The sequence below is a fragment of the Drosophila ananassae genome, chromosome XL, assembly GCF_017639315.1.
Source record: "Drosophila ananassae strain 14024-0371.13 chromosome XL, ASM1763931v2, whole genome shotgun sequence".
NCBI lineage: Eukaryota > Metazoa > Arthropoda > Insecta > Diptera > Drosophilidae > Drosophila > Drosophila ananassae.
This window is the reverse complement of record NC_057931.1, coordinates 110,612-134,977: the sequence shown is the minus strand read 5'-3', so window position 1 is coordinate 134,977 and position 24,366 is coordinate 110,612. Positions and strand designations below refer to the sequence as shown.

The 24,366-nt window shown below is 48.3% G+C and overlaps 3 protein-coding genes across 3 annotated transcripts; 1 reads left to right on the top strand and 2 right to left on the bottom strand.

Moving 5' to 3' along the window:
* The first annotated feature begins 388 nt into the window (after nucleotides 1–388).
* On the top strand, nucleotides 389–924 carry LOC26514577. The gene has a single exon (XM_014905734.3). It carries the CDS (start codon nucleotides 538–540, stop codon nucleotides 655–657), a length of 120 nt encoding a protein of 39 aa, XP_014761220.1. The 5' UTR covers nucleotides 389–537; the 3' UTR covers nucleotides 658–924.
* A 3,509-nt stretch (nucleotides 925–4,433) lies between these two features.
* LOC6503829 lies at nucleotides 4,434–5,218 on the bottom strand. The gene is made up of 2 exons (XM_001963644.4): nucleotides 4,960–5,218; nucleotides 4,434–4,900 (listed from the first exon to the last, which is right to left on the bottom strand). Exons 1-2 carry the CDS (start codon nucleotides 5,191–5,193, stop codon nucleotides 4,589–4,591), a joined length of 546 nt encoding a protein of 181 aa, XP_001963680.1. The 5' UTR covers nucleotides 5,194–5,218; the 3' UTR covers nucleotides 4,434–4,588.
* A 17,735-nt stretch (nucleotides 5,219–22,953) lies between these two features.
* LOC6503828 lies at nucleotides 22,954–24,366 on the bottom strand. Its single transcript, XM_001963643.3, has 2 exons — nucleotides 24,113–24,366; nucleotides 22,954–24,033 (listed from the first exon to the last, which is right to left on the bottom strand). Exon 2 carries the CDS (start codon nucleotides 24,029–24,031, stop codon nucleotides 23,210–23,212), a length of 822 nt encoding a protein of 273 aa, XP_001963679.1. The 5' UTR covers nucleotides 24,032–24,033; nucleotides 24,113–24,366; the 3' UTR covers nucleotides 22,954–23,209.

Here is a 24,366-nt window from a genome sequence, read left to right as displayed (position 1 = left end):
AACCCCAAATTGAACATTTAAGTGGTGGAGCCGGAACAACTTTCCAAACTTGACTCTTTCACCCAACAAACGCGCTATAAACAACTTGCGAAGGGGAATACTCGAATTAATTGTCCTTACACGGAAGGCACACACATCCTTTAACGGGTTGCGCTTAGAGATTGCACTCCAGGATGCTGGAGAGACATATTTAGGGGGGCGCCTAAGTAAGAATCGGGTACCAAGATACAGCCTTCGCAGTGGGCGATATTTACAGACTCCCTCGGCGAAGAATAGATCTGGGAAGCGTTTAAGAAGTTCCTCTTATAAATGGATTGGCTTCTGGACAGGACGTAGCCTTCGCATCTGAAATAGATAACCCCTACCAAATATTCTGATTCAATTCTAACGTTTGCCTGGCAGCTTCCGTCAAATCAAGTCTGTTTCTAAAAATGTGAAGGTAGCTGGCCGTTGTTGATTTGTTCCAGGTCGTCTTGGTGTGGCGGATCCTTTCTCCCTCCCGGGTCCTGCGATCAACTGACCCGCAGGCAGTCAGCCATGACCGCTGACCACATGATCCTGCTGCAGTTCAGCATGCACTGCTTCAAGATCATCTTCATCTACTGCATCTGCGTGAATGTCCTGGAGCATCTCGTGCAGAGGGTGCAGGATAGCTGATAGAGGGAAGGCGACGGATACCGCAGGCCAGAAGGCGTGGCGAAACCCGAAAGCAGAAAGAATTATAAAATAAACAAACGGCCCACTGGATCACCTTTTTATATTTTTGGGAATCGTAAATCGATGCGATTTACGCAAACGAAATATAATTTTTAATGGGGCTTCATTCGCCTTCCTGGCATAAATTACTCTGGCGGAGGAAATTTAAATTACCTGCGATGTAATTACACAAAAGAATATGCCAATAAAAATGACTTATGTATCAATTTCCTTTACGACAGACAGGAAGCTGGCGAAGGCCAAGGGGCGCAGGACAAGGACGAGGCACGAAGGACGCAGGATGATAATAACAAACGCAATGTAGCACAAAGCGAAAAATTTTCAATTTTATTTTTATTGCCTTATTGTGTATCAAATATTTACAATTATTTGCCGTGAGCCGTGAGCCATGAGCCGGGGAAATGAGCAGGAGGCCCAGACGTCGGCAATTTATCGACGGGGTGGGAGTCGGGGGTGGAAAGTGGGGCTAGGGCTGGGGCTGGGGCTGGGGCATGCAATGCTGATAAATTCAAATAAATTACAACACTGCAGTGTAACCAAGGTGAAAATGACGAGACTGCTTGGCGCAAAACCACCCACTGAAAAACTACAGACGTGGAAAGTTTCTCGATCAAAAAGCGCCAAGAAAGTAGCACGGATGCCTCTCCTGTCTCCTGTATCCTGTCTGCTTGCCCCACCACCCCCCATCGCTTTCTATCCTTTGTGGCGGCATTAAAATTTTATTTTAATGTCATCGAGACGTTGATTTACAGCCGCTGGCTGTGTGTGTGAGCCGCTGAGCGGGATGTATATTTTAATAATATTTTATTACTTCGAAAAGTGGTAATAGCGCGTGAATTGCAGGCAGACACGGCTTGAGGAGTGCTTCTGAGAGTCCATCAACTCGGGGAATGGGTTGGGCCCGACACTTATCATGTTTGAATCTGATATTTAAAGAGATTACGTTTAAAGGGCACTGACGACCCTGGGTCTCTAAGCGTGTCGTGCCTGAAATTAGAACTTGGCAGAAGGCGAAGACAAAACAAATACACACAGCCGGGCCTCACTCTCCGACTCCTCGATACAGTTTCCACCTGTTCTGTTTACTTCTCCCGAGAAACCCGGGCAATTGAGACGAAGCACAAACAGGTTTCCATCAATTGGAAACACATTTGCCGAGAGCTTTCTGCCTGGATTTTCCGGCGCTTGCTGCGCTTTTCCGACCCGCGGCCCACTGACTCCCCCACCTTCGGCTACATCTGGTTCATTTAACAACAATTATAATGGTTTCCACTGTTTTTGGCATTACTTTTAATGGCTCGGCTGTCTAGCTCGGTTTCCTCGCAGTCGCAATCGAAGACGGAGCCAGAGCCGGAGCCGGCGGAACTGGAACTTAATGAAATGAAACCCTAGGAGATGCAGTCGCAAAAGTGAGGAAAAGTCGACGCGGCTCAGGTTCGCATGGCGTTTGTCGGCTTTTCGAAATCTATTTTAAGTAATATTTATGTGCCTCTGCTCTGCATTCTTTCTTGAACCAATTAATTTTTATTTATGCCCCTGTCGCCTTCGGTAATATTTTTTTGCTCTTTTCCCTTATCAAACAAACAGTTGGCAAAATGATAAATGCCCCTCGGCTCGCCCACCCCTCCCCGCTGGTAATTTAATATTTTTCGTTTTTTTCCAAAGTTTCTGTATTTTTTTTTTTTCTGTTCCGCGGAATGACATTTCACCGCAGGAGGACGAAGGGCGGAGGAGCTGCTAAAAAATGACAATTTTTAATTATCAAATGCGTTTAATGATAAAAATTGCGAGCGGGGGTGTGGCCACTTGCCCAGCCCCCGCCCTGGATTTTAATTTATGATTTATTTGTGTGGGTGGCGGCGCCCATAATAATTAATATTGCACACAAGGAAATAGCGGAGAAGAACCAAAACCCGGAAAGAACCCGGAGCCGAGTGAAGGAAACAGCTCGAGAGCAAAGGCGTCGAAAACAATCCCCTGGGGGCGGGAGGCAGGAGGCGGTGGGCGGTAGTCGGTAGGCGAAGGGCGTTCGGGCGCCCGGGTGCCCGGGCGGTGAAATACAATTTTTTCATAAATCTTGAGAGGCGACAAAAAACGGGGTGGCGGTGGGGACAGGGGGCCAGTAAGTGCAATGTCATTGAGGCGAAAGTAGAAAGGGGAATACGAAACAAAACCCAACAGGCCCGGGGCTCAGACGGCCCATGCCCCCTCACACATGTGGCGTCTTGAGAACAGAAAATTAAAAGTATTTCTCGAATTATTGTTAATGATGATTAAAAATATGTGTACCTGCCAGGGCCAGGTGCGACGGCGGAAGTAAAAGGTGGCTTTTCAAGGGTGTGGCAGCGGCTCCTGGCGCGGGGAGGCATGTCCCCAAAGCGACGTATCCTGATTTGAGTGACTGAGCCTGTGACTTTTCCGCGGGCCAAGAAACAAGCACTCCAGTCGCACTAAATATGAGCAAAATACATAAGGCTTAGGCCTAAACTTCAGACGAATCATATCAGAAAAGGCTTCCACCCGATAATTCCCTTGAAAAACATACTCTTTCTCGTATGTGGCTCACGTGTGGCAGGAAATCAAAATGAACATTTCGCCCCTCGAAATATTCGGAGGGTGGCAGGCGTGTGGCGGCACTCGATAACATAATTATCTGTCATAATCAGTAGGCGTTGAAATGTGCAATTTAAAGTGCAATTTAATGCGCGCCAGCAGCCGAAAACAACAACTCCACAGATACGCAGATACACAGATACGGCGCGGCATTACAGCAACAGATACAGTTGGGGTTTGGTTGCAGATACAGAAACCCATGCCGTTGCAGTTGCAGATGCAGATGCACAAAAGCGAAATCCGGGTGGTGGGTGGCTGGTAGGGGTGTGAGGCCAGAGCCTTTTGGACCAGGGCTGTGGCAAATATCATGGGGGAGGCTTGGCATTCAAATTGTAGTATCTATTGCCAGCCTATCTGGGGGATAAATAATCTCTCATTTGTGCCCATATTGAGTCAATCTACTAGTACACTTCCTAAGGTATCTGCAAGTCACCTACTGGATTCTGAACGAGCTGATGCAACCCCCTTCAGGGCCGCCCACGAGGCCGTCTAAAGCATTTGTTGATTGTGTCAGTTTGAGTTTTTGCGAATTTGCATCGGATTATTGCAATAAACATAATTATGCGCGCTGCATATGATTTTTCAATTAAACCATGCAACCCGTTGCCACGGAGCCGAAGGGGGTCGTTCCGGCACTCCAGGGCCCTGCAAATAAAGGGTCTGGCAGCCGGGGGCGGGAGTGGGGGCGGGGCAAAGGACTGTGGTGCTGATGCCGAGGGATTTCGGCCTGACAGCAGCAACCAATTGCCGCTCGTTGCGGGTGTTTGTAATGCATATTTGTTAATTAAGTGTCGCATATGTGTGAAAAGCCGCCCCCTCCGGCACACGCCGTCCTTGCCCCTTGTAAGCCCCTGTATGCCCCCTGCATGCCCCTTCCCATGCCCCTGCCCCAGCAGGTGGTGCAATTGTAGCGCTGCCTAAGTGGAATCAATGGATTGTAATGCAGAGATAATCATCTCCAGGCGAACAAGTGCGAAAAAATGGCACACATTCGTCATTAAATTTCGTTGCTAAGGACTCCCCACGCCACGGCAGGACGCTTCAATTAGGCAAGGTGTTGAAGCAGAAATTCTGCGGTGCAACTTCACTAAAAGACCCTCCACTCTGTGTCTTTGAAAGCGAAATCGTTGTTTTGAAATCAGAACGGATATAAAACTTGAACATTTCAATATATATACGGGCAAGAAGCCGGAACGCTTGTGGTGTCAATGGGGATCCAAGATCTTAAACTAAAAAAAAAAACAAAGGGCGTTCTACACTAGGTGAGGGTTACTATTGCCACGAGTCCTGCCACAGGGATCTCCCGATCCTGCAGACTCAGCTCGATAATGTAGTCGCCTTTGGGGGCGTCGTCGGGCAGGAAGTTGGTCTCCATTTCGTAATTTTCGATCTTGTACTGCCCCTTCGGAAAAGGACAACTGCCCTGCTCGGGCAAGTTCGAGGACTTCTGAATCTCGGGATAGGTGTCCTTGTCCTCATTTATGAACTGGCAGAAGGGCTTGTTCACATTCATTACCAGAGGACCCTTCTGCTTAGCCGCCGAATCGTAGACGAAAACCCGCAAGGCTATCTGGGGTTAAATCAACAAAAGACTATAAGGATATAACTTCCAAGTCGTCTCCCACTTACTTTCTGCTCATCGCCCATGTTCAGCTTGAACTCAAAGTCTCCGGCCACCACGAACTCGTTGCGTCCCACCTTCTTCATCCGCAGAGTCCCCCAGTCCACCCACTTCTCCTGGTTGTCGATCATCGGGTCCTTGTCGAAGGAGTTTAGCTCCACACTGTAGGGCTTCTCGGCTCTCGCCCAGAGAAGAACGGAGAAGAGGGCCAACAGCCCGAGGGCAAAATGACGCGTTGTCATTGCGAACCGAACTGGGAGCCGATCGCCCCAGTTCCCCCTATATACCGGCGCGCTTGGCCTGGATTTGGTCTAATCCCGCACGCCAGATCGGTGTAGCGCCGCGATTAGGGCTTATCTCCGGACATTATGAGCTGCAGGCTGCGTGTTGGCTCCGATCTGCGGCCGGAGGTCGGATTTTCGTGTTTCGGAAACTGGCAATTGCTCAGTTGTGAGGTAACCCAATTTTCTCCCACTCCGGAGCGGTGAGTTAACTTCGGTTGCAACTTTAAAACGTTTATACCCTTTAGTGCCTCAGCCGCTTCAATCCATCGCCTCCACCTAGACATCGAAGGCCAATACATAAGCCGATACATGTGAACTTCCGGCGACACTCAACGTCTGTTTCCTTGAATATTTATGGTTGGGCGGGTCCCCCTCGCTCCGCCACTTAAGTCAAGACAGCAACCCGAATAACTTTGCAGCAGCACTGGCAACAAACCGGAGAAGGCACAAAACAGCACACTGCGCGGGCAAAAGTTCACGGCAAGAAAGCCAGGGACGTGGGAGGAAGGACTTCCCAAGGCAGAGGGAGGACTGCCGCCAGGACGAGACGCGACCTAAAACAACAACGAAATCCGACCTGGAACCTGGAACCTGGTCGTGGGGAATCCGATGGGAGCATTTCTGGCCCGGCGATAGTTCGATGAATTTATTACTTTTGATGTTCAAACACGAAACTGCTGCAGGCCATAAAACAAGGTCCTAGACCGCCTCGTTCCTCCGTCGGTCCGCGGGCCTGTCATCTTCGGGGGCTGGGGGAGGGGTCGAGGGCCGCAAATGCTATTAAAACTTTACATGTCTCAATAGAGTGTTAAGAGCTTAGCTCGCACAAAATATTCCCAGAATTGCAGCGCGGAAAAAGTTCAGCTGCCAACAGGGATAATCGATGGCGACACTCGGAATAATAATGGGAGCTGTTCAGAGCCGCCCGTGAAATACAAGAAAGGCAGTAGTTCCACTGAAGGCCCTCCCAGCCTATACTGTTGCCTCGGGCCGAGTAAAATATACTATTTAATTAAAGCAATGTCGGCGATAAGTACACACTCACTGCGTCGCATCGCCAGTCACGTGACAAAATAAACGAAACATCATTTCAATAAAACACAAACAAAAAATGCTATATACTTATTCCAGAAACACCAACAAAATGAGAGCCGGGGGTCCTGGCCCGTGAAGAGACAAAGTCAAAGGTGGAGATGGGGGCTGCCGGGGGCGGCTGAAGAGCGAGCTTAAAGAAATGCAGCGAAATTAAAATAAAATAAAATTTACGCTGAATTAAAAGGAAGCAGAAAGAGCGACAACAGCACTGAAGGGGTGCGAGCTGAAGAATGCAATGATATTTGCGGAAAAGGGGCGAAGAGCTGCTACCTCTGAAGGACACGACATACTCCCACCACCACCACCTCCTTCTGAATCTTAGGTACTCGATGGAGGGGAGTATTTTCATAAACTGGAAACAGGTATGTGTGGGGCCTAATCACAGCCTGACTAGTACGACTGTACTCTAATTAGAAGCTTACAGGGTAGCGCTGGGGGGCGAGAGGGCGCAGAAAAGCGAAATAACGAAACTGACAGGAGTGGGCAGGGAGACGGAGTGGGCGGGCGAGTCGTGACTTCATTTGCTTGACACTCGGCTAAGGGAAAGTGACGCGGGCGGGCGGCCGGCGAGTGGGTGGATTGGTTGTGGCATCAAGTGTGTGCCATAAAGAAGTCGGGCGAAAAAAGAGCGGGTGCCAAAAGAAAGGCTGCAAACGATTCCTAATTGAAAACTATTAAATTCTCTTCCTTTTTTGTTCTGCCTTGTCCTCCTGCCCGCTGATACTTGTGTTTTCTTCCTGCCACCCAGGCCACCACCCACTCCCGCTGGCCTTCCCCAAGCCACCCATCCCATCCCCATCCCGCCGCCATGGTCCTCCGCTCCGTCCAAATTGGAACTTGAATTTCATTTCGAATGACATTCGCTCCATCACGCGTCAACTGCAGCCAGCTCGTGGCACGTAACCGGGATGGTTAAAAAAATATAAAAAACGAAACGAAACGAAGGAAAATGGCAAGGAAAAAATGGTAAAGAAAAGCGGACATTTTCATTTAAGCATATTTAATTAGATGCAATTATTTATGGTATTAAATAGATGAGGCAGTAAATGTGCTGTGCAGTGCCCGCCACCCACAGCCACCCACAAAAAGGAAGAAAATTGAAATAAAATGCTAAAGAATTGCGTCGTTGTCTGTCGCCGAAGCGAAATGAGGAAAAAAGCAACAACAACGGGGCGAAACAAACAAATACAACAACCAATTAGGAAAGAAAAAATTCTGGAAGAGCAAAAAGAAAAATATTCAATTCCTGGCTCACTCAAAAAGGCACAATTCTGCACAGAAAAATGCCACGCCCCACCCCGTCCCGCCACCGGGCTGGTGGCCAGCCCCGCCCACTGCCCCACGCGCATCATTTAGCAGCCAACCATAACAATTGGCGCCCCCACCCCAGTCCTATTTCCATATAATCCCTCGGACGAAGGAGTGCATTTAAATGGCAGGGAATTTTAAAAAATTGAAATTTAAGTCTTTGATATATTGGCGCCGATTTATTAGACGCCCCCTTTTCTTAGCTCTTTTGAGGGCCACACCCCTGGAAAGATACGTCTCTAAAGAAACCTTCCCTTCCTCAGCTCCGGCTTTCTCCCAGCCCCCAATCATTGTCCTGGGCCGAGATGGGCCAAGAATGGAAAATATTACACATGATTTTATGAAAATGTTCGATCCGGTAGGAACTATCCTGGGAACCCACAATCAGCTAAATAGCCACTTAAAATTCCCAGAAGGATTCGGGAATAATCGGCGCAAAGCCCCACCTTGGACACTCAACGTCCCCTTCGCCGGCTGACATTTATTGGAGTTAATGATTCGTGACCAGGGGCGGCGGTCAACCCCGTTCGCACCTTCCAAATCACGCAGATTGACAAACGTTTAACATTATTCACACGCAAAGCCGAACGACCCCTTTCGTCGCATATTGACCTGACCCTTTCCTGTCCGAGAACCCTTGTCAACATTGCGTAACCGAAACTATTAAAAAGATCAGCCGGACACTTGACTCTCCACGGAAGAGGCCGAGGAGGACATAAAAATGGACGCAAAAAAGGGGCGAAAGGAAATAAAATTCAAGAGGATGTCCCGAGTGTGGCCCGGAATTTTTGGCCATTTTTCACACGCTGCTGTCTTTAGCCCGAACATATGTTCATGGTCAAATCGATTAAATAAATCATTAGCATCTTTTGTGGCCAATTCTTGTGTCCTTTTTCCCGGCGTCCTTCTGTGACGCGTGTCCCTTGTGTGTTTCCTGAAAATTGTTTTTTAATACGCAAGGAAGGCGACAAGAAAAGTGGGTATTCTTCTTATTTTTTCCCCGTTTGACACGTAATTTGTTGCGCTTTTATGGGGATACTGGCAATACACATAATAAAATGAAGTTCCCGGGGAGTAAAGGTTAATTCGTTGCCGAAAATGAATCAGAATACGGCTTAGAAGTATTTGTATAGATAAATGTGTTCCAGAACTGCTGTGGTCAAAGCCGCTTTTGATCAGAGATAGGGCATTTACTCTTAAAGACCTCTAACTCAACAGAAGCTTTCCCCAATGCCTACATAACATAATATTCCGTATTAAATGGGTGTCGTGCAAATGTCCAATAAATTTTGGTATTTTTCTCCTTCGAGCCACCTTTACGGTCTCGGACTTGGTGTACTTTCCCGTTTTTTTCCACATTTTCTCCTTGTTTGTCCAACGTCATTGTGGTCCCTTGTCCTCCCAGCATCCCGCCTCGGTGTCGAACCCTTTTCATTACATAACGATGGGCGTGTGGCTTTAGAAACGAAAAAAACTCGAGTCGAATCATATGACAATAGTTCCTTTTTACGGCATTCTGCTTTTCCCACCATATTTCACATTTAAGGTAATAAAATTCATTTTTTCACCTTTCGCGGGAAAAAAGGAGTTGATTTATAGAAGCCACTGATTACACGACAGTCTGATAAATTTGTAACGATATTCGTCACTAATACAAGCCAAGTAGATCTATCGGAAAGGTCTTTCCTACAGGAGGTATTTGAAACATAAGGGCCTGGTTTGCGAGCACTGTCCCTACGCTTTCGGTTTCCTACTTATTGTGTCTTAATGCACGACCTCTTCGTGCTTTGCTTCTTGCAAATATGTGTACAAGCGTGTCACTTAGACATCACTACGTGGTCCATTGTTTCTACCGAGCTCTGCCCGCGAAATCTTTCGCAAAGCAGAGCAAAAAAAACGCAAACAATTTCTTGTAATTAAAATCCATGGCCTTTCCTGTCCCCAGCCCACTTAGGCAGGGGCGTGGGCAGGGGGCCGTGGGGTGGTGGTTCAGTCAGGTGCTCAGCTGCGCCAATCAGTCACAGACCAGTCAACCACCGAAGCTCCCAGGTCCGCGTCCGGTCGAGCTTGTCACTGCAGCCTGCAGGGGTGGGGAGAAAAAATAAAGGGGGTCGGCCCCAAAGGCAGACAGCGAGCGACCTTTGCCCCATCAGCCTGGCTCGGTTTTTTGCCTCATTTTTTTGTTCAAGAATTACTGATTATTAATTCATTTTGAACCAGTGAGGCATTCATATTTCTGCAGTAGCAGTGGGTCGTCCTTCGTCCTTCGACACGCACACTGCCTCCATAGGCGGCGGCCTGCAAGGGGCAGCCCCGTGATCCTTTCGGTCCTTCATGTTGTCTGTCAATGTTTTGCTTTAATTTTTTTTGTATTCTTTGAGTTGGATATATTTGTATAGCTTGCTGACTTTCTTGCTACAGGCGAAAAATAAACACTGAGCATCCCAATTCTGAGAGTCCAATCAGATAGTTCCACGCCAATTTGTATTCCTTCATCAGGCTCGAGCCATTCTGCTTTTTTTCAGTGCACCAGCCGAGTTTCTCCGGTTGCGTCTCCGCGAGGGGCTGGCTGCATTCATTGTTAAATCATTGAGTTTTTACTGCAGTTTGGCAAACGGCATTCGAAGCTGCCAACCTCACATCAACCTCAATTTTCCGTCTGCCCTTCTTTTCCCGCTCCAAGGGTTTTCAGCTCTGGTTTCTGGTTCATCTTCTGCCTCTTGACTGTCCATGTAAATAAAGTCAGCGCGGTAAGGAAACAAAATGTGGACTGTGACAGGGATTGCACCTGAACAAGCTGCACTGAGAAAATAAAGCTTTGGTTCCATATTTTGAAGCAGAATAACGAGGAATCGACATTCCGGTAAAGTATTAGCACACAATCGATGGGAAATCAATGCTATGTATCACATAAAGATATATCCATGCCTTTCCGAGGGTCCATTGTCCTACGATTCCGAAAAGGTATCCCGTTTAAAGATGGCATAGATATTGACCAAGATATGGCCTTCGGGATGGGCCATATTTTCGAGATGTTCCATTTCCCCAATTTTGAAGGGGGTCCATCAGAAAAATTGGAAAAAAATCTCAAAAAAATTGACCTCCCATGTTTTAATGCAGATTTGTAGAGAATCGATCCACGATTCCGAAAAGGTATCCCGCTTAAAGATCGGATAGATATTGACCCAGATATGGGCTTCGGGATGGGCCATATTTTCGATGTGTTCGACTCCCCCAACCTTTATAGGGGGCCATCAGAAAAATTTGAAAAAAATCTCAAAAAAATTGACCTCCCATGTTTTAATGCAGATTTGTAGAGAATCGATTCACGATTCCGAAAAGGTATCCAGCTTAAAGATCGGATAGATATTGACGAAGATATGGCCTTCGGGATGGGCCATATTTTCGAGATGTTCCATTTCCCCAATTTTGAAGGGGGTCCATCAGAAAAATTGGAAAAACATCTCAAAAAAATTGACCTCCCATGTTTTAATGCAGATTTGTAGAGAATCGATCCACGATTCCGAAAAGGTATCCCGCTTAGAGATCGGATAGATATTGACCAAGATATGGCTTTCGGGATGGGCCATATTTTCGATGTGTTCGACTCCCCCAACTTTTATAGGGGGTCCATCAGAAAAATTTGAAAAAAATCTCAAAAAAATTGACCTCCCATGTTTTAATGCAGATTTGTAGAGAATCGATTCACGATTCCGAAAAGGTATCCCGTTTAAGGATCGGATAGATATTGACCAAGATATGGCCTTGGTGATAGGCCATATTTTCGAGATGTTCCATTTTACCAACTTTCAAGGGGGTCCCTCAGAAAAATTTGAAAAAAATCACAAAAAAATTGACCTCCCATGTTTTAATGCAGATTTGTAGAGAATCGATACACGATTCCGAAAAGGTATCCCGCTTAAAGATCGGATAGATATTGACCAAGATATGGCCTTCAGGATGGGCCATATTTTCGAGATGTTCCATTTTACCAACTTTCAAGGGGGTCCCTCAGAAAAATTTGAAAAAAATCACAAAAAAATTGACCTCCCATGTTTTAATGCAGATTTGTAGAGAATCGATCCACGATTCCGAAAAGGCATCCCGTTTAAGGATCGGATAGATATTGACCGAGATATGGTCTTCCCTCAGCCCTCATCTACACCTCGTTTTTGCCAGTGCATCCGAGGCGCAGGCAAAGGACATCTGACATCAAATGCAATCTGGGACTTGGGCTTGTTAGTCTGATTGGGTGGCTGATTGGTTGGAACGGCTGGTACTGAACCTCAGCTCCTTTCCTGCCGAGGAGAAGCCCAGTCACTAGTGACAAATCCTGGACAGAGGCGCAGAGGAGCCGAGGAGGAAAGATGGGGGGAAGAGAGGCAGAATGGACCGGACCCGGGCACGAACAATGAAGCGGGAACAATGTTTACAATTTTTTTACCCCTCCATCGTCTGGTTCCAAAACAGACAGAATATACGGAATATTTTTTCGTTTTTCTGCCTCTCTGCTCGTTTCATATTTTGTGTTTGCCTTGTTATGCTTTGTGTGTTGTATACACATTGTACACCTGCACCTCCCCACCTGGGCCTCCCCCAGCCCACCTGTACTGGCCCCCCGCGCCTGCTCCTGGCTGAGCCATGTTTGACTGTATTTAGCCAGCGGTCATAAAGTTAATTTGTACAAATGTTGCAAATAATTCAAACAGTTTTGCCGAGCGGTCCCCCATTTCTGGGTCCTACTTGTATCTCTTTTGATGAGTATTCCTTGTGCTGCGCCAGTCGAATGCGGGATGGTGTTCCAATTAGACGCTGGGCAGTTGAGTTCGAAGTTAAGCAAACACAGGAGGCCCTCTTGGCTGAAAAGTTGGGGCGAGCGGGGCAGTACTTATTGGGAAACCCCGGTTCTGGTTAATTCGACAAACTATTTAGGAAGGAGGCCCCATCAATGGCCTGTTAAGTGTCTCAGCGAATCCTGTCTCTCCTTCAAAAAGCAATAGCGCCACAATGACCGCCAATCGGGGCTGCCGCTGCCGCTGACACCTGCCGCAATGACACCAAACCACCGAATGCGGCCCACAGCCATTAGCAGGTGGCACATAAAATTTCTAATTAACCAAAAAGCCTATTAGCTGCGACACAACGAACACTATTTTATTATTAGCCAAAAGCAGATGCAGCAAAGCAAAGCCAAGCGGAGCAGAGCAGAGCAGAGCAAGAGCAACAGCCACAGCCGGCAAAAAATATCAGGAACATTCAACACCTTTTAAGGCGGGCGGAGCGAAAGGTCTAATGAAGCCTCTCTGGAAGCACATCCTAAGCGGGAAACATAATTTTACTTATTACAATTTTATATATGTATATGTATGGTATATACATATCCTATAGGACGGATGGGGTGGGGCCCTGCCTCGCTGCCCGTCCTGTCCCGCAGCAGAACATATTCCCAAAAATTACCAATTTTGTTGCTTACGATTATTACCTTGGCAATGGTTCGGTGATGTTGCTGTTGCGCAACGTGGATGTTGCACGTCCTACCTCCACGTTAGCCTGCTGGCCCGGCGCCAGCCGCTGCTCCTTCTGCTTCTGCTTTTGCGGCACTCTGGAGATGACTTAACACGTAGCACATCATTAAAAATTTTGTGCCATTAATGCGTAACAGACACACACATTCGGGGAAGGGGTGTGGGCCACACACGCATGTGGGAATGTACAGTGGCGGTAAAGTTTCTAGAGTCAGACCTCCCGAATCTCCGCTCGGCCAGGACCTGCAGGCACCTCCACCATTCGCCCACTATTCGAAATATTGTGTCAAGGACCTGAGATGCTTCTGGGACCACTCGAGTCACCCGCCACTGTACCCGCTCACCGAGCCTGATCAAATTGCCAATATGTCACACCCAGGCGGGGCTCGGGCATGTGCCTGTGTTGGTTAGCCATCTTGCGATGCTGGAACTAATAACGGGCCACATTATCATCTTGCGTCCTTTTAACACCTCCAGAACCACCCACTGCGGGCAGCGGCGTACAGCGCCAAACAATTAACAAAAGGTAATGTAAAATTATAATTATCACACAAAAGCACATTTGTTAATTTAAGCCAAAACAAACAGTGCCGAAAGGGGAGACACGGCGGCCGTCGCAAGGAGCCAGGACGAGACGCCGGGAGAGGAGGGGCGGCGGGGAGGATTGGGCCGTACATCTTCCAAGACACTTCCACTCCGCGGCGAGGCGGGGCGGCTCGGGCGGGGCTTCTGGGAGGTATTCGGCTGGCAAACGACCGATGCGTAACAATGAAAAGTCCCCAATGTAATAAATATAAAAACAGCCGAAAAATATGCTATAAAATTATTTGGCAGCCCGGAGAAACTTCATTTCATTGATACCTTCTATCTCTATCGTTCCTTGCCGCCCCGCGCCTGCTGCCATGGACTCTTCGTCCTTTTTTTGCGGCCCATAAACTTAATAGCTCTCCCACAAACGCCCGTCCACCCACACCCACACTCACCTACCCACCCACCCACGAGGAACCCTTCCGGAGAGATTCTATTTGTGTTTGAGCTCCAGCTCATTAATGCCCGGGCTTGATAATGTATTATCATTTGTGTCGGGGCATGGGTGAGTTCTCAGTGGTCCAGGGTAGCACTTTCGTTATTAGTCCTTCAGCAGCACACCCTCCCGGTTATGAGTAGTCCCATCTTATAATAGATTCCTTTCTAACTTCCTTATGGCTTTCTATTTAGGCGATACCTATTTCGATCTGCCAGGCTTTCCCGCATAGGTTTGACTATGGCTTCCACAGTAATACCCGTCTCGATTAAACCGGCCCTAAGCATCCTAGCGGCTCTCATTTATAAATATCACACACACTCTGTTTTAATATTTATTCCATTTTTTGCTTCTGTTGGTAGTGCCCTCCCCGTTTATTTTGACTGGGGACCCTTAATTTATGGCCTGCTACAGTGTAGCGAACACATTGGCATTTTAATGGACCTTTATGGGCGGCGGAGGTGGGTAGTCGGACACGGCCTTGATGGGGTAGGACGGACTAGGGGAGTCTGCAAAAAGACATTAAAATTATTGAAGCCGACAAAGCCATTAATTCGTTGCGCCGAGCTCGTAGTAACGGGCACATAATTGTTTATTAATGAAGTTTAAGTATTTTTATTGGCACATTTGCGTAGACCCTGGAAACGCAAATGAGATACATCCGCGCGTTCTAAATACTTATCCTGGACTGGATGCGAATAGCAGTAGTTTTGGAAGATTTGTCCCCAAGGAACTCCTTCCTGTCGGGCCCCGTAAGTGTGAAGGTGTCGCCTCCACGCACTATGCACTTGTATCCTTCCTGGGCCACCCCTTGTGGCGCGAAAGGGTTGCAGCCGTGTCCGGGCTTTCCACCCCCCGACACGGGAGACGCGTGCGCGAGTACCCTCCGCATCGAAGCCTATTGAATACGCATCAGATATCAATAGCTGCCCACACACACACGCCCGGGGACGCACACACATGCCCCGAGAGAAGGAGACAGAGGCCGAAGCGCAGGGGCGCCGGAAAGAGACGGGGCGACGAGGTCCTTCGATTTCGGAGCCACGAGTGCCGGGACAACCAATCGTGCGACTGCAGCCAGCTGATTGGACACATTCCCCATTTTCAGAGGAGGAAAGTACTTTCATTCATTCTGAGGAAAAGCCACACACACTCTACACACACACACGAAAAAATTGGTATGGAAATCCCAAGGAAAACAGAACGAAACGGAAAAAATGGTCAGTTTGGTCATTTTGGAGCGTGGAGAAATGTGAAAAATTACATAATATGCGCTGAAAAATGTGCGTACATTTTTTCTATCCGAAAAGCTGACCACGCTATCTCCCCTCCACTATAAAAAATGTATATTTAGTACATATTTCTTGTTTTATGCAAAACTTTTGCGTTTTACAATTCATTGCATATTCAATTTGGTTAGGTTCGGTCGAGACCGAGGCGTCTCCAGCTCCAAGCTCTCGTCAGTCCCCAGCAGATAGCAAAGGTCCAGGGCATATTACCGAGGATTTCATTAGTTTTACATGCTCCGCTCCACATTCCACATTTCCACTTTTTCCGATTTTATTCACCACTAAGCTTTGGGGGATATACTCGGACACTTGCCCTAATAAATGGCTAAACGTTTAGACAAATGTCCGTATTTTATATTATCGTTCTTGTTTGATATGAAAAGTTGTCCGGGGAACGAAGCCCGAGGGGAGCTTTCGCCACTCAAGCGGTCAGTTGGGTACTCTCGCATCCCGCATCAGATATCGGATCGAAGGCGGGAAAGCCAAGTACTTTTGGGCGGATGGGAAGATCACTGGCTTCCAGAGATGCCGTATCTCGGCATCTAATCACTTCCTTTTCGAATTTGGGGCAGCGGTGCTTAGTATTTTTTAGAGATTCCACATCCTTTTCATGTGTATTGTTATTTATTTTTTCGTCCCACCCTCGGCCCCATCTCGCTGCCAACTCGAGGCTCGTTTGTTTGCGAAGGCTTTTTGTCTCTATTAAATTAATCGAGGCTCATTTTTCCAACTTAACAAACGCAGAAATAAAAAGTATAAACGATAAAGCATTTTGCCGGCCAGTGGAGTTCCACCCGCAGCACTCCCAGCCACTTTTCATTTCTTCGTTGGTTGTTTCTGTTTCTGTTTCACTTTTCACTTTTAAGTAGCACTATTTTTTAAGGATTCCGTTTTTGGGCGAAGGTCCATCAGTCGGTCCTTTTTGTCAGTCACCCACACACTCCACTCCACCAGACCCAGACCCAGACCCAACTCCACCCCGCCGCCGTCAGGATTCCCTTTTTTAAAACAATTTTGTGTTTTTTGTGCATTTTTTCATGCTTATCAAATACAAAACGAACGCACACAAGGGGGTTGGGGATTTACTTCCACTTTTTGGCTTTTTTGTGTTTCGGGTTGCGGTTGGTGGAAATCCTTCGCCAGGCCCTCCCTCTATGTGTGGCCACGCTCCTGATTCCTGTGACATTTATGTTTCATTTGGCATTTTTAGATGCTTTCTCCATTTATTTGTTTATTCTTTTATTTGCCTAAGCGGCAGCGCATTTAGTGTGACATTTCAATCAATCAGCTGGCTTCGGTCAGGCTATTTGATTAAACGCCAGATTTATGAGCGTGTCAGGACTGTGAAACGCTAATGCAATGGCAAATGGGTCGGAACACAGGGTCGGAAAACCAAGCCATGGCAGTGAAATCACTGCCACTAGGTAGTCATAGTTCAAGACAAGATATTTTTGCCAACTGCTTCCAGCAATAACTAGTTTTGGAGGGCAAATAGAAGAAGGAGGCCGAAGGATTCGAGGCCGTGTGAAATTCTTCAGCAAATCAGTAAAATCATAGCGGAGAGAGTCGGCATAAATAAACACATCAACACAAAGGGAAAACTTTTACGGCCTGCCTGGAGGATGTCCTGCGGAAAATTCCGCCCCAGCCCCCTTGCTGCTTGGCATCATTATCCACCACTCCCCCTAGTAGCGCCCTTAACCCTTTGCCCCTTCAAGAAAATTCATATGCGAGATTTTCAGGCGTCTTTGTTGTTTCGCAACTGACGACGATGTCGTTTCCAGGAAGTCAGAAACAAAAAACGCAAGAAGTAAGAGACATTTTTTAATTGCCTCAGATAAGAAGTACACACATAACGTGGAGCCACCCCACGGACCACCTCCTGCCCGCCAGTCCCCCAACCATGCGGCAATTTTACAATTCAGTGCACATTTTGATGAGCTTTATAATTTTTTCTGCTCATTGATGTTCTCGCTCGTCCCGCATTGAACGGAACAATGAGTTCTGCCACTGGGGTATCATAGTTCATATGCGATTACAGTAATCATATTAGAATAGCCTCAAACTACGTAGTGCGGTGATGTTTTGGATAAAGAGAACCTAGACCCACAAATCCAAAGTCTTGACTTCCCGGAGCCGTTAAATCGAAAGTATTATCCTTCTCTTAAGGACATCAAACAGATCCCCATGTCTTTTTAGAATACATCGGAAGGGTGTACGAAAGTCTAAATGAAAGCAGAGTGGGGCGAAACTCCATGGTTCCACTGTTCTTTCCATTCATTTCACATATATGTCACACAATTATCAGAGCTCTATCTAGGCATCAGCGAAAGCCACGCCCTGCCGCCCACAAAATATAAAATAAAAAGAAAGAGCTACGAAAAGGAGCAGCCTATGTCTTGTGCTTTGTTTATACGAATTACATGCATTTTACGCAACATAAACGAGATTAGTGCCCCGCTCACAGTTTAGACGAAATATTCGCTATTTCGGCACACTGCTCCAGACCGGGAGGGCCTTGGAATACTGTGCGAGTGAGCCCGCAGAGGAGCAAGCCACACAAGCATCACTATATTCTCCCAGTGTACCGGAGAAGACCTCTAAGATACGACTCAGGAGCAGGGCGCGAACGAAGGAGTTGAGTCTGCGGATGGAGGGCGGCAATTGCTTTTGTTTTTTACTTTCCTTGAACTTTTGCCACACCCACTTTCGTCCTATCAGCGGGATGTGTAATTGTTGTGGCAGGGGTGGCAGTGGCCGGTGGGAGGGGCAAGACTACACGCCATGTGTGTGGGTGTTTGCATTGTTAACAAGCGCTGAAATTTTTCTCATCTGTCTGCCAGGCACAACAATTCCTATAGACAATGTCGACGATTTCGAGTGGCCCGCCCGCCCCAGTATATCAGCAGCCGTGTGTCCTGTGCACAGGCTCATATTTATATTTTTACGACTTTTGTTGATCTTGGCAGCGAAGAAGGACCCGCCTGAACGGAGGGGGGGAGACACTTGTTTATGTTCCACAATTCCCTATCAGAATCCTTCAAAACGGATGCATCTAATTGTTTAAGACGTTGCAAAGTTCCCCGTACAACTTCTGAGCTATCGCAAGGATACACATGTCCCGGGTAGGGGGCCGGGTCATAAAGTGTGTGCCTCTCATTGTGAGTTTAACTGCAATCGCGAATGTGTGTGACGAGGGCTGCGGGACCGAAACTTTCTGAAAAATCCAGCCATTACGACCCATGATTAGGTCCCATTCAAAAATGAAGTAGCTGCAACTCCACAGCACTCCCGCACTCCGCTCAACTGCTTGCCTCCTCCCAGGGCCTTGGCAATTTGCACGATCCTCGCAATTTGCACATGCGGAGCGTCGGCGTAAGGATAATTCGGAGGACGACAGCTGGAGAGAACCGTGGGCCAGGAAAGCAGGAGGAGCAGGAGGCAGCGCCGGGTGCGGCCAAAGTGGAAAATCTCAAATCAAAACGCCATTAAAGCATGTACCGCTTGACTATAACGCGAAAGTGGAAGTAAATATTGTCATTACTCAAGCTTAAAATTAAAATTACCCACCTGAATGGATAGCGGGTAGTGATGGGCAGGGGGAGGACTGATGGCGGGCGGCGTGGCGCCAGGATAATGGGGCTGGAAGAGCGAGAAAGCTTGCAAAAATGATAAACTGCATAAGGCAACGGCAAAGCGGCAACGCAACAGAGAAATTTCGAATGCAAAACTTTATTCCTCCGCAGAACGCGCCGGGGAGGGACTGGGGTTCCCCCCCCAGGTCGCCCCCAGCCCAGACCCCGCCGCTGCCACTTTTCCCAGCAAAGAGCAAAGTAATTTTCATAACGACAACAACAAAGTCGCCGAACTTGGCAAAAGGTGCGCACCCGAAGCTCCTGATGAGCGAAAAAATGTAGCCCCCAGAGTGCCCCGCCCTCTGCCCCCACTGCCCCCACGCCCCGGGAATGCGCCAAGTTAAGCACATCTGTTTTTTATTGCTTTTAATTTGCCATTAATAAGCCATTCCGAGGCGACCGACGGTCGTCCGAAATGCTAATTTATATATCTGTATAGGGATAGCTATTCGCCGCTGTATGTACTTCCGTGGAAATGCGGATGTGTATCTGGGGGAATCCAATTTGGATTCTCCCCTCACTCGGCCGATTTTCTGGGGAGTTGGCGGAGCTAATTCCTCATAAGTCAATGAGTTCTTGGCACTTTTATGGCTTACTAACAGACACGAGAGTGCCTCGCATCTGTGGCAGCAGGATAGTCGACACTGAAGACGCGGAAAGGATTCTTAAAGCCAGTACCGGTGATCGATCGCTGAGACTCTGCGCAGGGACTGCCCCCTTGATCCTTTAAGGAGCAAATTTAAGCAACTCCCCCGCCTTAAAGGGCCAGCCAGCGCCTCCCCGCCATTACACCTGCCCTGCCAAAGACAAAGGGTGGCGACTACCTCAAAGATTTTGTCGTGCGGCCTAGACAACAAGAGGGTCTTTGTGCCCTGCCATTGGAAAGGCAGTGCGAAATTAGCCAAAAGTAATCCTTTAAGTTTAGTGTCCAAAAATTGCACACAATTGTCACAGGCCGGAGCCCTTCCTCGGCCCGGCCCGTTCCTCGCCACGAACATTGTCAGCCACCGTTGATGACATTGTATACAATTTTGTTGCTGCCGTCCTCCCAGATCCCAGAACCCAGTCCTAGCAATGTCGTTGCCGATTACACTGAGAAATAATCCTTCAGGAAGCGAGGAAGATGGATTCAATGTTTTTTAAATAACCCTACAGGGAACTGCTCCCTTTGGTTCCCGTACTTTTCCGAGTATCAATTGAAGGAGAATCTTCAAGCTAAGCGTCGGACATCTAAGGGCATTAATAGCCAACTTATTGCAGGACTTTCTTCAAGTGCAGACGTCTTCGCTGTGCCTCTTCTCTGGCTGGCTATAAAACTTTTATAGTAAAAAGTAAATGCCACAAATGAGCAATCGAAAATTTCGCATTATAATGCAAACTGTGTGCATTTTTCGGGGTTATTGTAGTCGGCTTTCGGGCGCAAAGACAACGCATACCAGTCGCCGAAGGAAGAAGGACGAAGGCTACAGGATGGAGGATGGTGGACCAAATTCAGAATTAAGGATTCAGTCGTCATGGTCTTTCGACTTTCCGCTCTGTCTCTCGCCTCTATTAATAATAATAGAATTTTTGGAAAATTCCAGCGAAAAGAGGAAAAAGGAAAAGGAAGCTGCCTTTCGGCCCGCGATTTTTGCATTTGACAACAAGGACAACGAAAACGAAAATGAAATGAACGAGTTGTTGGGTCACCATTCACTATTTCCAAAAAGCGGACTGCATTGCATAATTCAGCGCAGTCTGAGCTCCGTTCCGGCTGACAATAATGCTAATAATGGTAATGATTATAATGCATGAACAAAACACTCCCGGAGATGCCATCGTCCTTTGTCTATTGAACCAGGCACAGGACTACGCCGGCTGTGGTGCTCCGGAGCTCAGGGCTCTGGGCTCCAGGCTCCCGGACTCTGGTCCCCAAGCCCAGCCCCCAGCCCCCAGCCCCCATCCACATCCTTTTCTCCTCTTGTTTGGCATGTAATGAACTTCTTTATGGCTGCATCATTCGCATAGCTAATTTCGAGAGGCCCCACACCTCTCAGAGGTTGGATATTTGAATTTTGAATTTAAAAGTCCAGCCAGTCTGGCGAAAAAGCAAATGGCTGCTGAGGCCTTCCCAAAAATTGGCCATGATAGTTTTTATCTTAGAGTATTCTTTCGAATCAAATAAAATATAAAAGAAAATTGAAAAACACATTGCATTGAACCCATTGGCTCTCCGGAAAGTTCCATTACAGGAAGCCCACACCTAAGCCAATCATCCCCCCAAGATCTAGTGTCTAATATCAAGTGTCTACTGCCTAATGTCACCCCCATCGCCTCCCGAAATCCGCCAGGTGGGCTACCGCGCTCTGCCAGAGAGACACGCCCGCTCCGGTCCGCCCATTTGGTTATATTAAAACCATTTTTCGCTTATTACCAAAAAATTTAAATATTTTGAAAATAATAAACTGCGGGTGAGTTACTAAGTGGCAGCAGCGAGGGCCGCAGAAAGCAAACAGCGAAAGCTACTCGGAAGGTGCGACCGCGCCTGGTGGGTGAAAGGGGCAGCCGCAGCCGGGCTTCGTCATCAGCGTTCGGCATCATCAAAATGAGCCCGAGCAGGAGCTGGTCCACCTTTGCCCCCAGCCAAGGCCACCACTAATCCCGAACCCAACGAAGCCCAGCCGCCCAGGCACCCAAGGTCTCGTGGTGATTGTCGCGCTCTACCACCAATGTCCCCCCTTTAACGCGACGCTTCTGGCTTCTCCCCAGCTTGACTACGGAATCCCCGTGAAAGGATTCCCAACTTTACTGTGCTATGTAACAATATATTCCTACGAATTCATACAATCTCCTTATTTTCAACGAATAACAGCTATCCCCGATTCTCAATGCCTAAAGTGCTATATGGGCTGTTATTTGCTATATATTTTTTGGAGTTGAGCCAAATTACAAAGCTGACTGTTCTTGTTTTAGTGTTGAGCCCCCCATACTCCGCCCGCTCGAAGGGATAATGGTGATGGCCATGATGCTGTCGTTTTCGGTCGGTGGTGGTGGTCCTGCCCTCGCAAAGTGTCATATTTTTATGATTTTTATGTTAATTCATAGCCACCGCCACGTCGCGGTTGCCAGTCCCAACCCCAGCTCCATCCCCAGCCCCAGCCCTTTCTCTGCAGGTCCTTTCTCCAGGACTCTTGCCTTTCGCCAAATGCTTTTTAATCCTTTTAATGAAAATTAGTTCCTCTCAATAACATTTAATATATTTTCCTTTGCTTTCGGTGTTTTCACTTCGCCACCCGCCCACCCCACTCCGACTCCACTCGGGCTCTATCTCTCGTTCCTGTTGTTTTCACAGGCATTATCATAATTTCTGTTTGCAACCCTAAATCAACACTCCCGCAGCGACCCCAGCTTCGCTGCTCCCCCTCCAGCCCAGCTCCACCCCACGCCTCTTCGAGTTTCCTGGCCGAACCCAATAGGGCCCGACAATATTGAGAATTTGCGAACTTGGAACTTAGTTTTTAGCGCCTCGAATAGGTATGTTTGGTGTGTGGAGGAGCTCCGTCCATTGTCCGCTTCCGGCACATATAGTAGAAGGTGCTATCGTCGCCCTCCCACGAGAGTTGAGCTCCGGCCGAGACCTTTGCGTTCGAGTTTTTATGCAGCGTTAAATGGCACCCGTTCTTCTTGGTCCACGTGGCCCTCGCGACGACCGCCCGTGGCAGACTCTGGAAAATTGAAAACCCAGGGGCAGTAAAAATTAATGGGCGTAGCGAAGGCGTCCGACATCCCCACAGGAAGGGATCCACCGAAGCCCTGCAGGACTAGTGCAACTCGCGCCCCACCAGAAATCAAAATGCCGCAGCTCTAGCGATGAGTGAGTTTATCATTAAGACCAAATAGAAGTAGACTCATAAATTTTTTTGTTTACATTCAAGTTGTGTTTGCGATGGAGGTGTTTTGACGACAGATTCGTCTCGAGTAAAGTCACCCAAAACTCAACAAAACTAACTACGCCCGTGCTTGAACTCTATTTAGACGCTAGATGCGATTGGTTCGGCCGGGCATGTTCAAGGAAGGAAGGGTACGCCTGGAAGGGTAATCGACCACGCCGCATCCCGACTACTGATCATGAGAGGTGTCCGGAGTCCTGGCCCACTGTAGCCGCTGCGGGTTCTCCATCTGCTCCTTTTCCTCCTGCTGGAGCATCATCTGCCTCTGCTGCCACACTGTCAGCTGGCGGTCCTGCTCCCGCTTAATTTGCTTCGTCATCCGCTGCTGCATGTGCTGCAGTGTATGGTCCGCTAGCATCCAGGTCTTGCGCGGCCGCTCTCGGACGCCCCTGCCGCTAGCGCCGGCTCTGCCTCCGTCTCTGTCGCTGTCCCTGTCGCTGTCGCTCCCGCTGTAGACGCCGCCTTCGCCCAAGGGGGTGCGCAGGGCGGCGTTGCCGCTGGTTAGAACCGAGCGGCGGTAGTCCTTGACTGCCCGCTCCCAGTCGCGGCCCATGACCTCGCGGGAGATCTCGTCCGGACTGCGCATGAACTGCTTCCGCAGAGATACGGGCTCTGTGGGCCGGAAGTTGGGGCGGTAGGCGGCAGGATCGCGGGGATTGAGCCACTTAGTGTCCACGTAGCCGCGTTCCCGCCACATGTTGTCCTCGCGGTTGATCCTGCGCTCCAGCGCGCCCACGTTGCCCCGGGTGTAGTAACGTGTGCTCGGATCGCCAGACACTATCGACGTGGCACTGGCTCGTGGCGCGCCACCGCTGCCGCCCGCACCGCGGTCGTAGCCCCTGCCACTACCACCGCCCTGGCCGCCTCGGTCGCTGAAGGAGTCAGAGGCAAAGGTCCTGCGAAGACTGCGCCAGCCACGGATGACGCTCTGCAGGCTCAGGTGCGGCCGCCTTAAGCAGTCGACGATCAGGGATTTGGGTGGGCGTTGCATGGCTGCAGCAAAGGGGTAATGGTGGAGGGGGGTTAGGAGTGCATGTCCTAGCGGATGTCTAAGCGGATCGCCATTACTCACCTCGGAAAACGTTTACAATTGCGTGAAATCACCGAAAAGAAATATATATATATAACAAATCTGTTGTCCAAAAAATAGCTAAAACATTTGTCAAGTATTGTGATATCTCTTATCTTGTTAAGTGTAGTATCTAAAATTTAGAATTTTTACAAGAGTATTTACTTAAGAGTATAGGATTTGGAAATGTGAACTGTACAAATTTGGAATACTGAATGAGGTTTGGGAAAGGCTTCATCGCTCGGCCCGACGGGCGA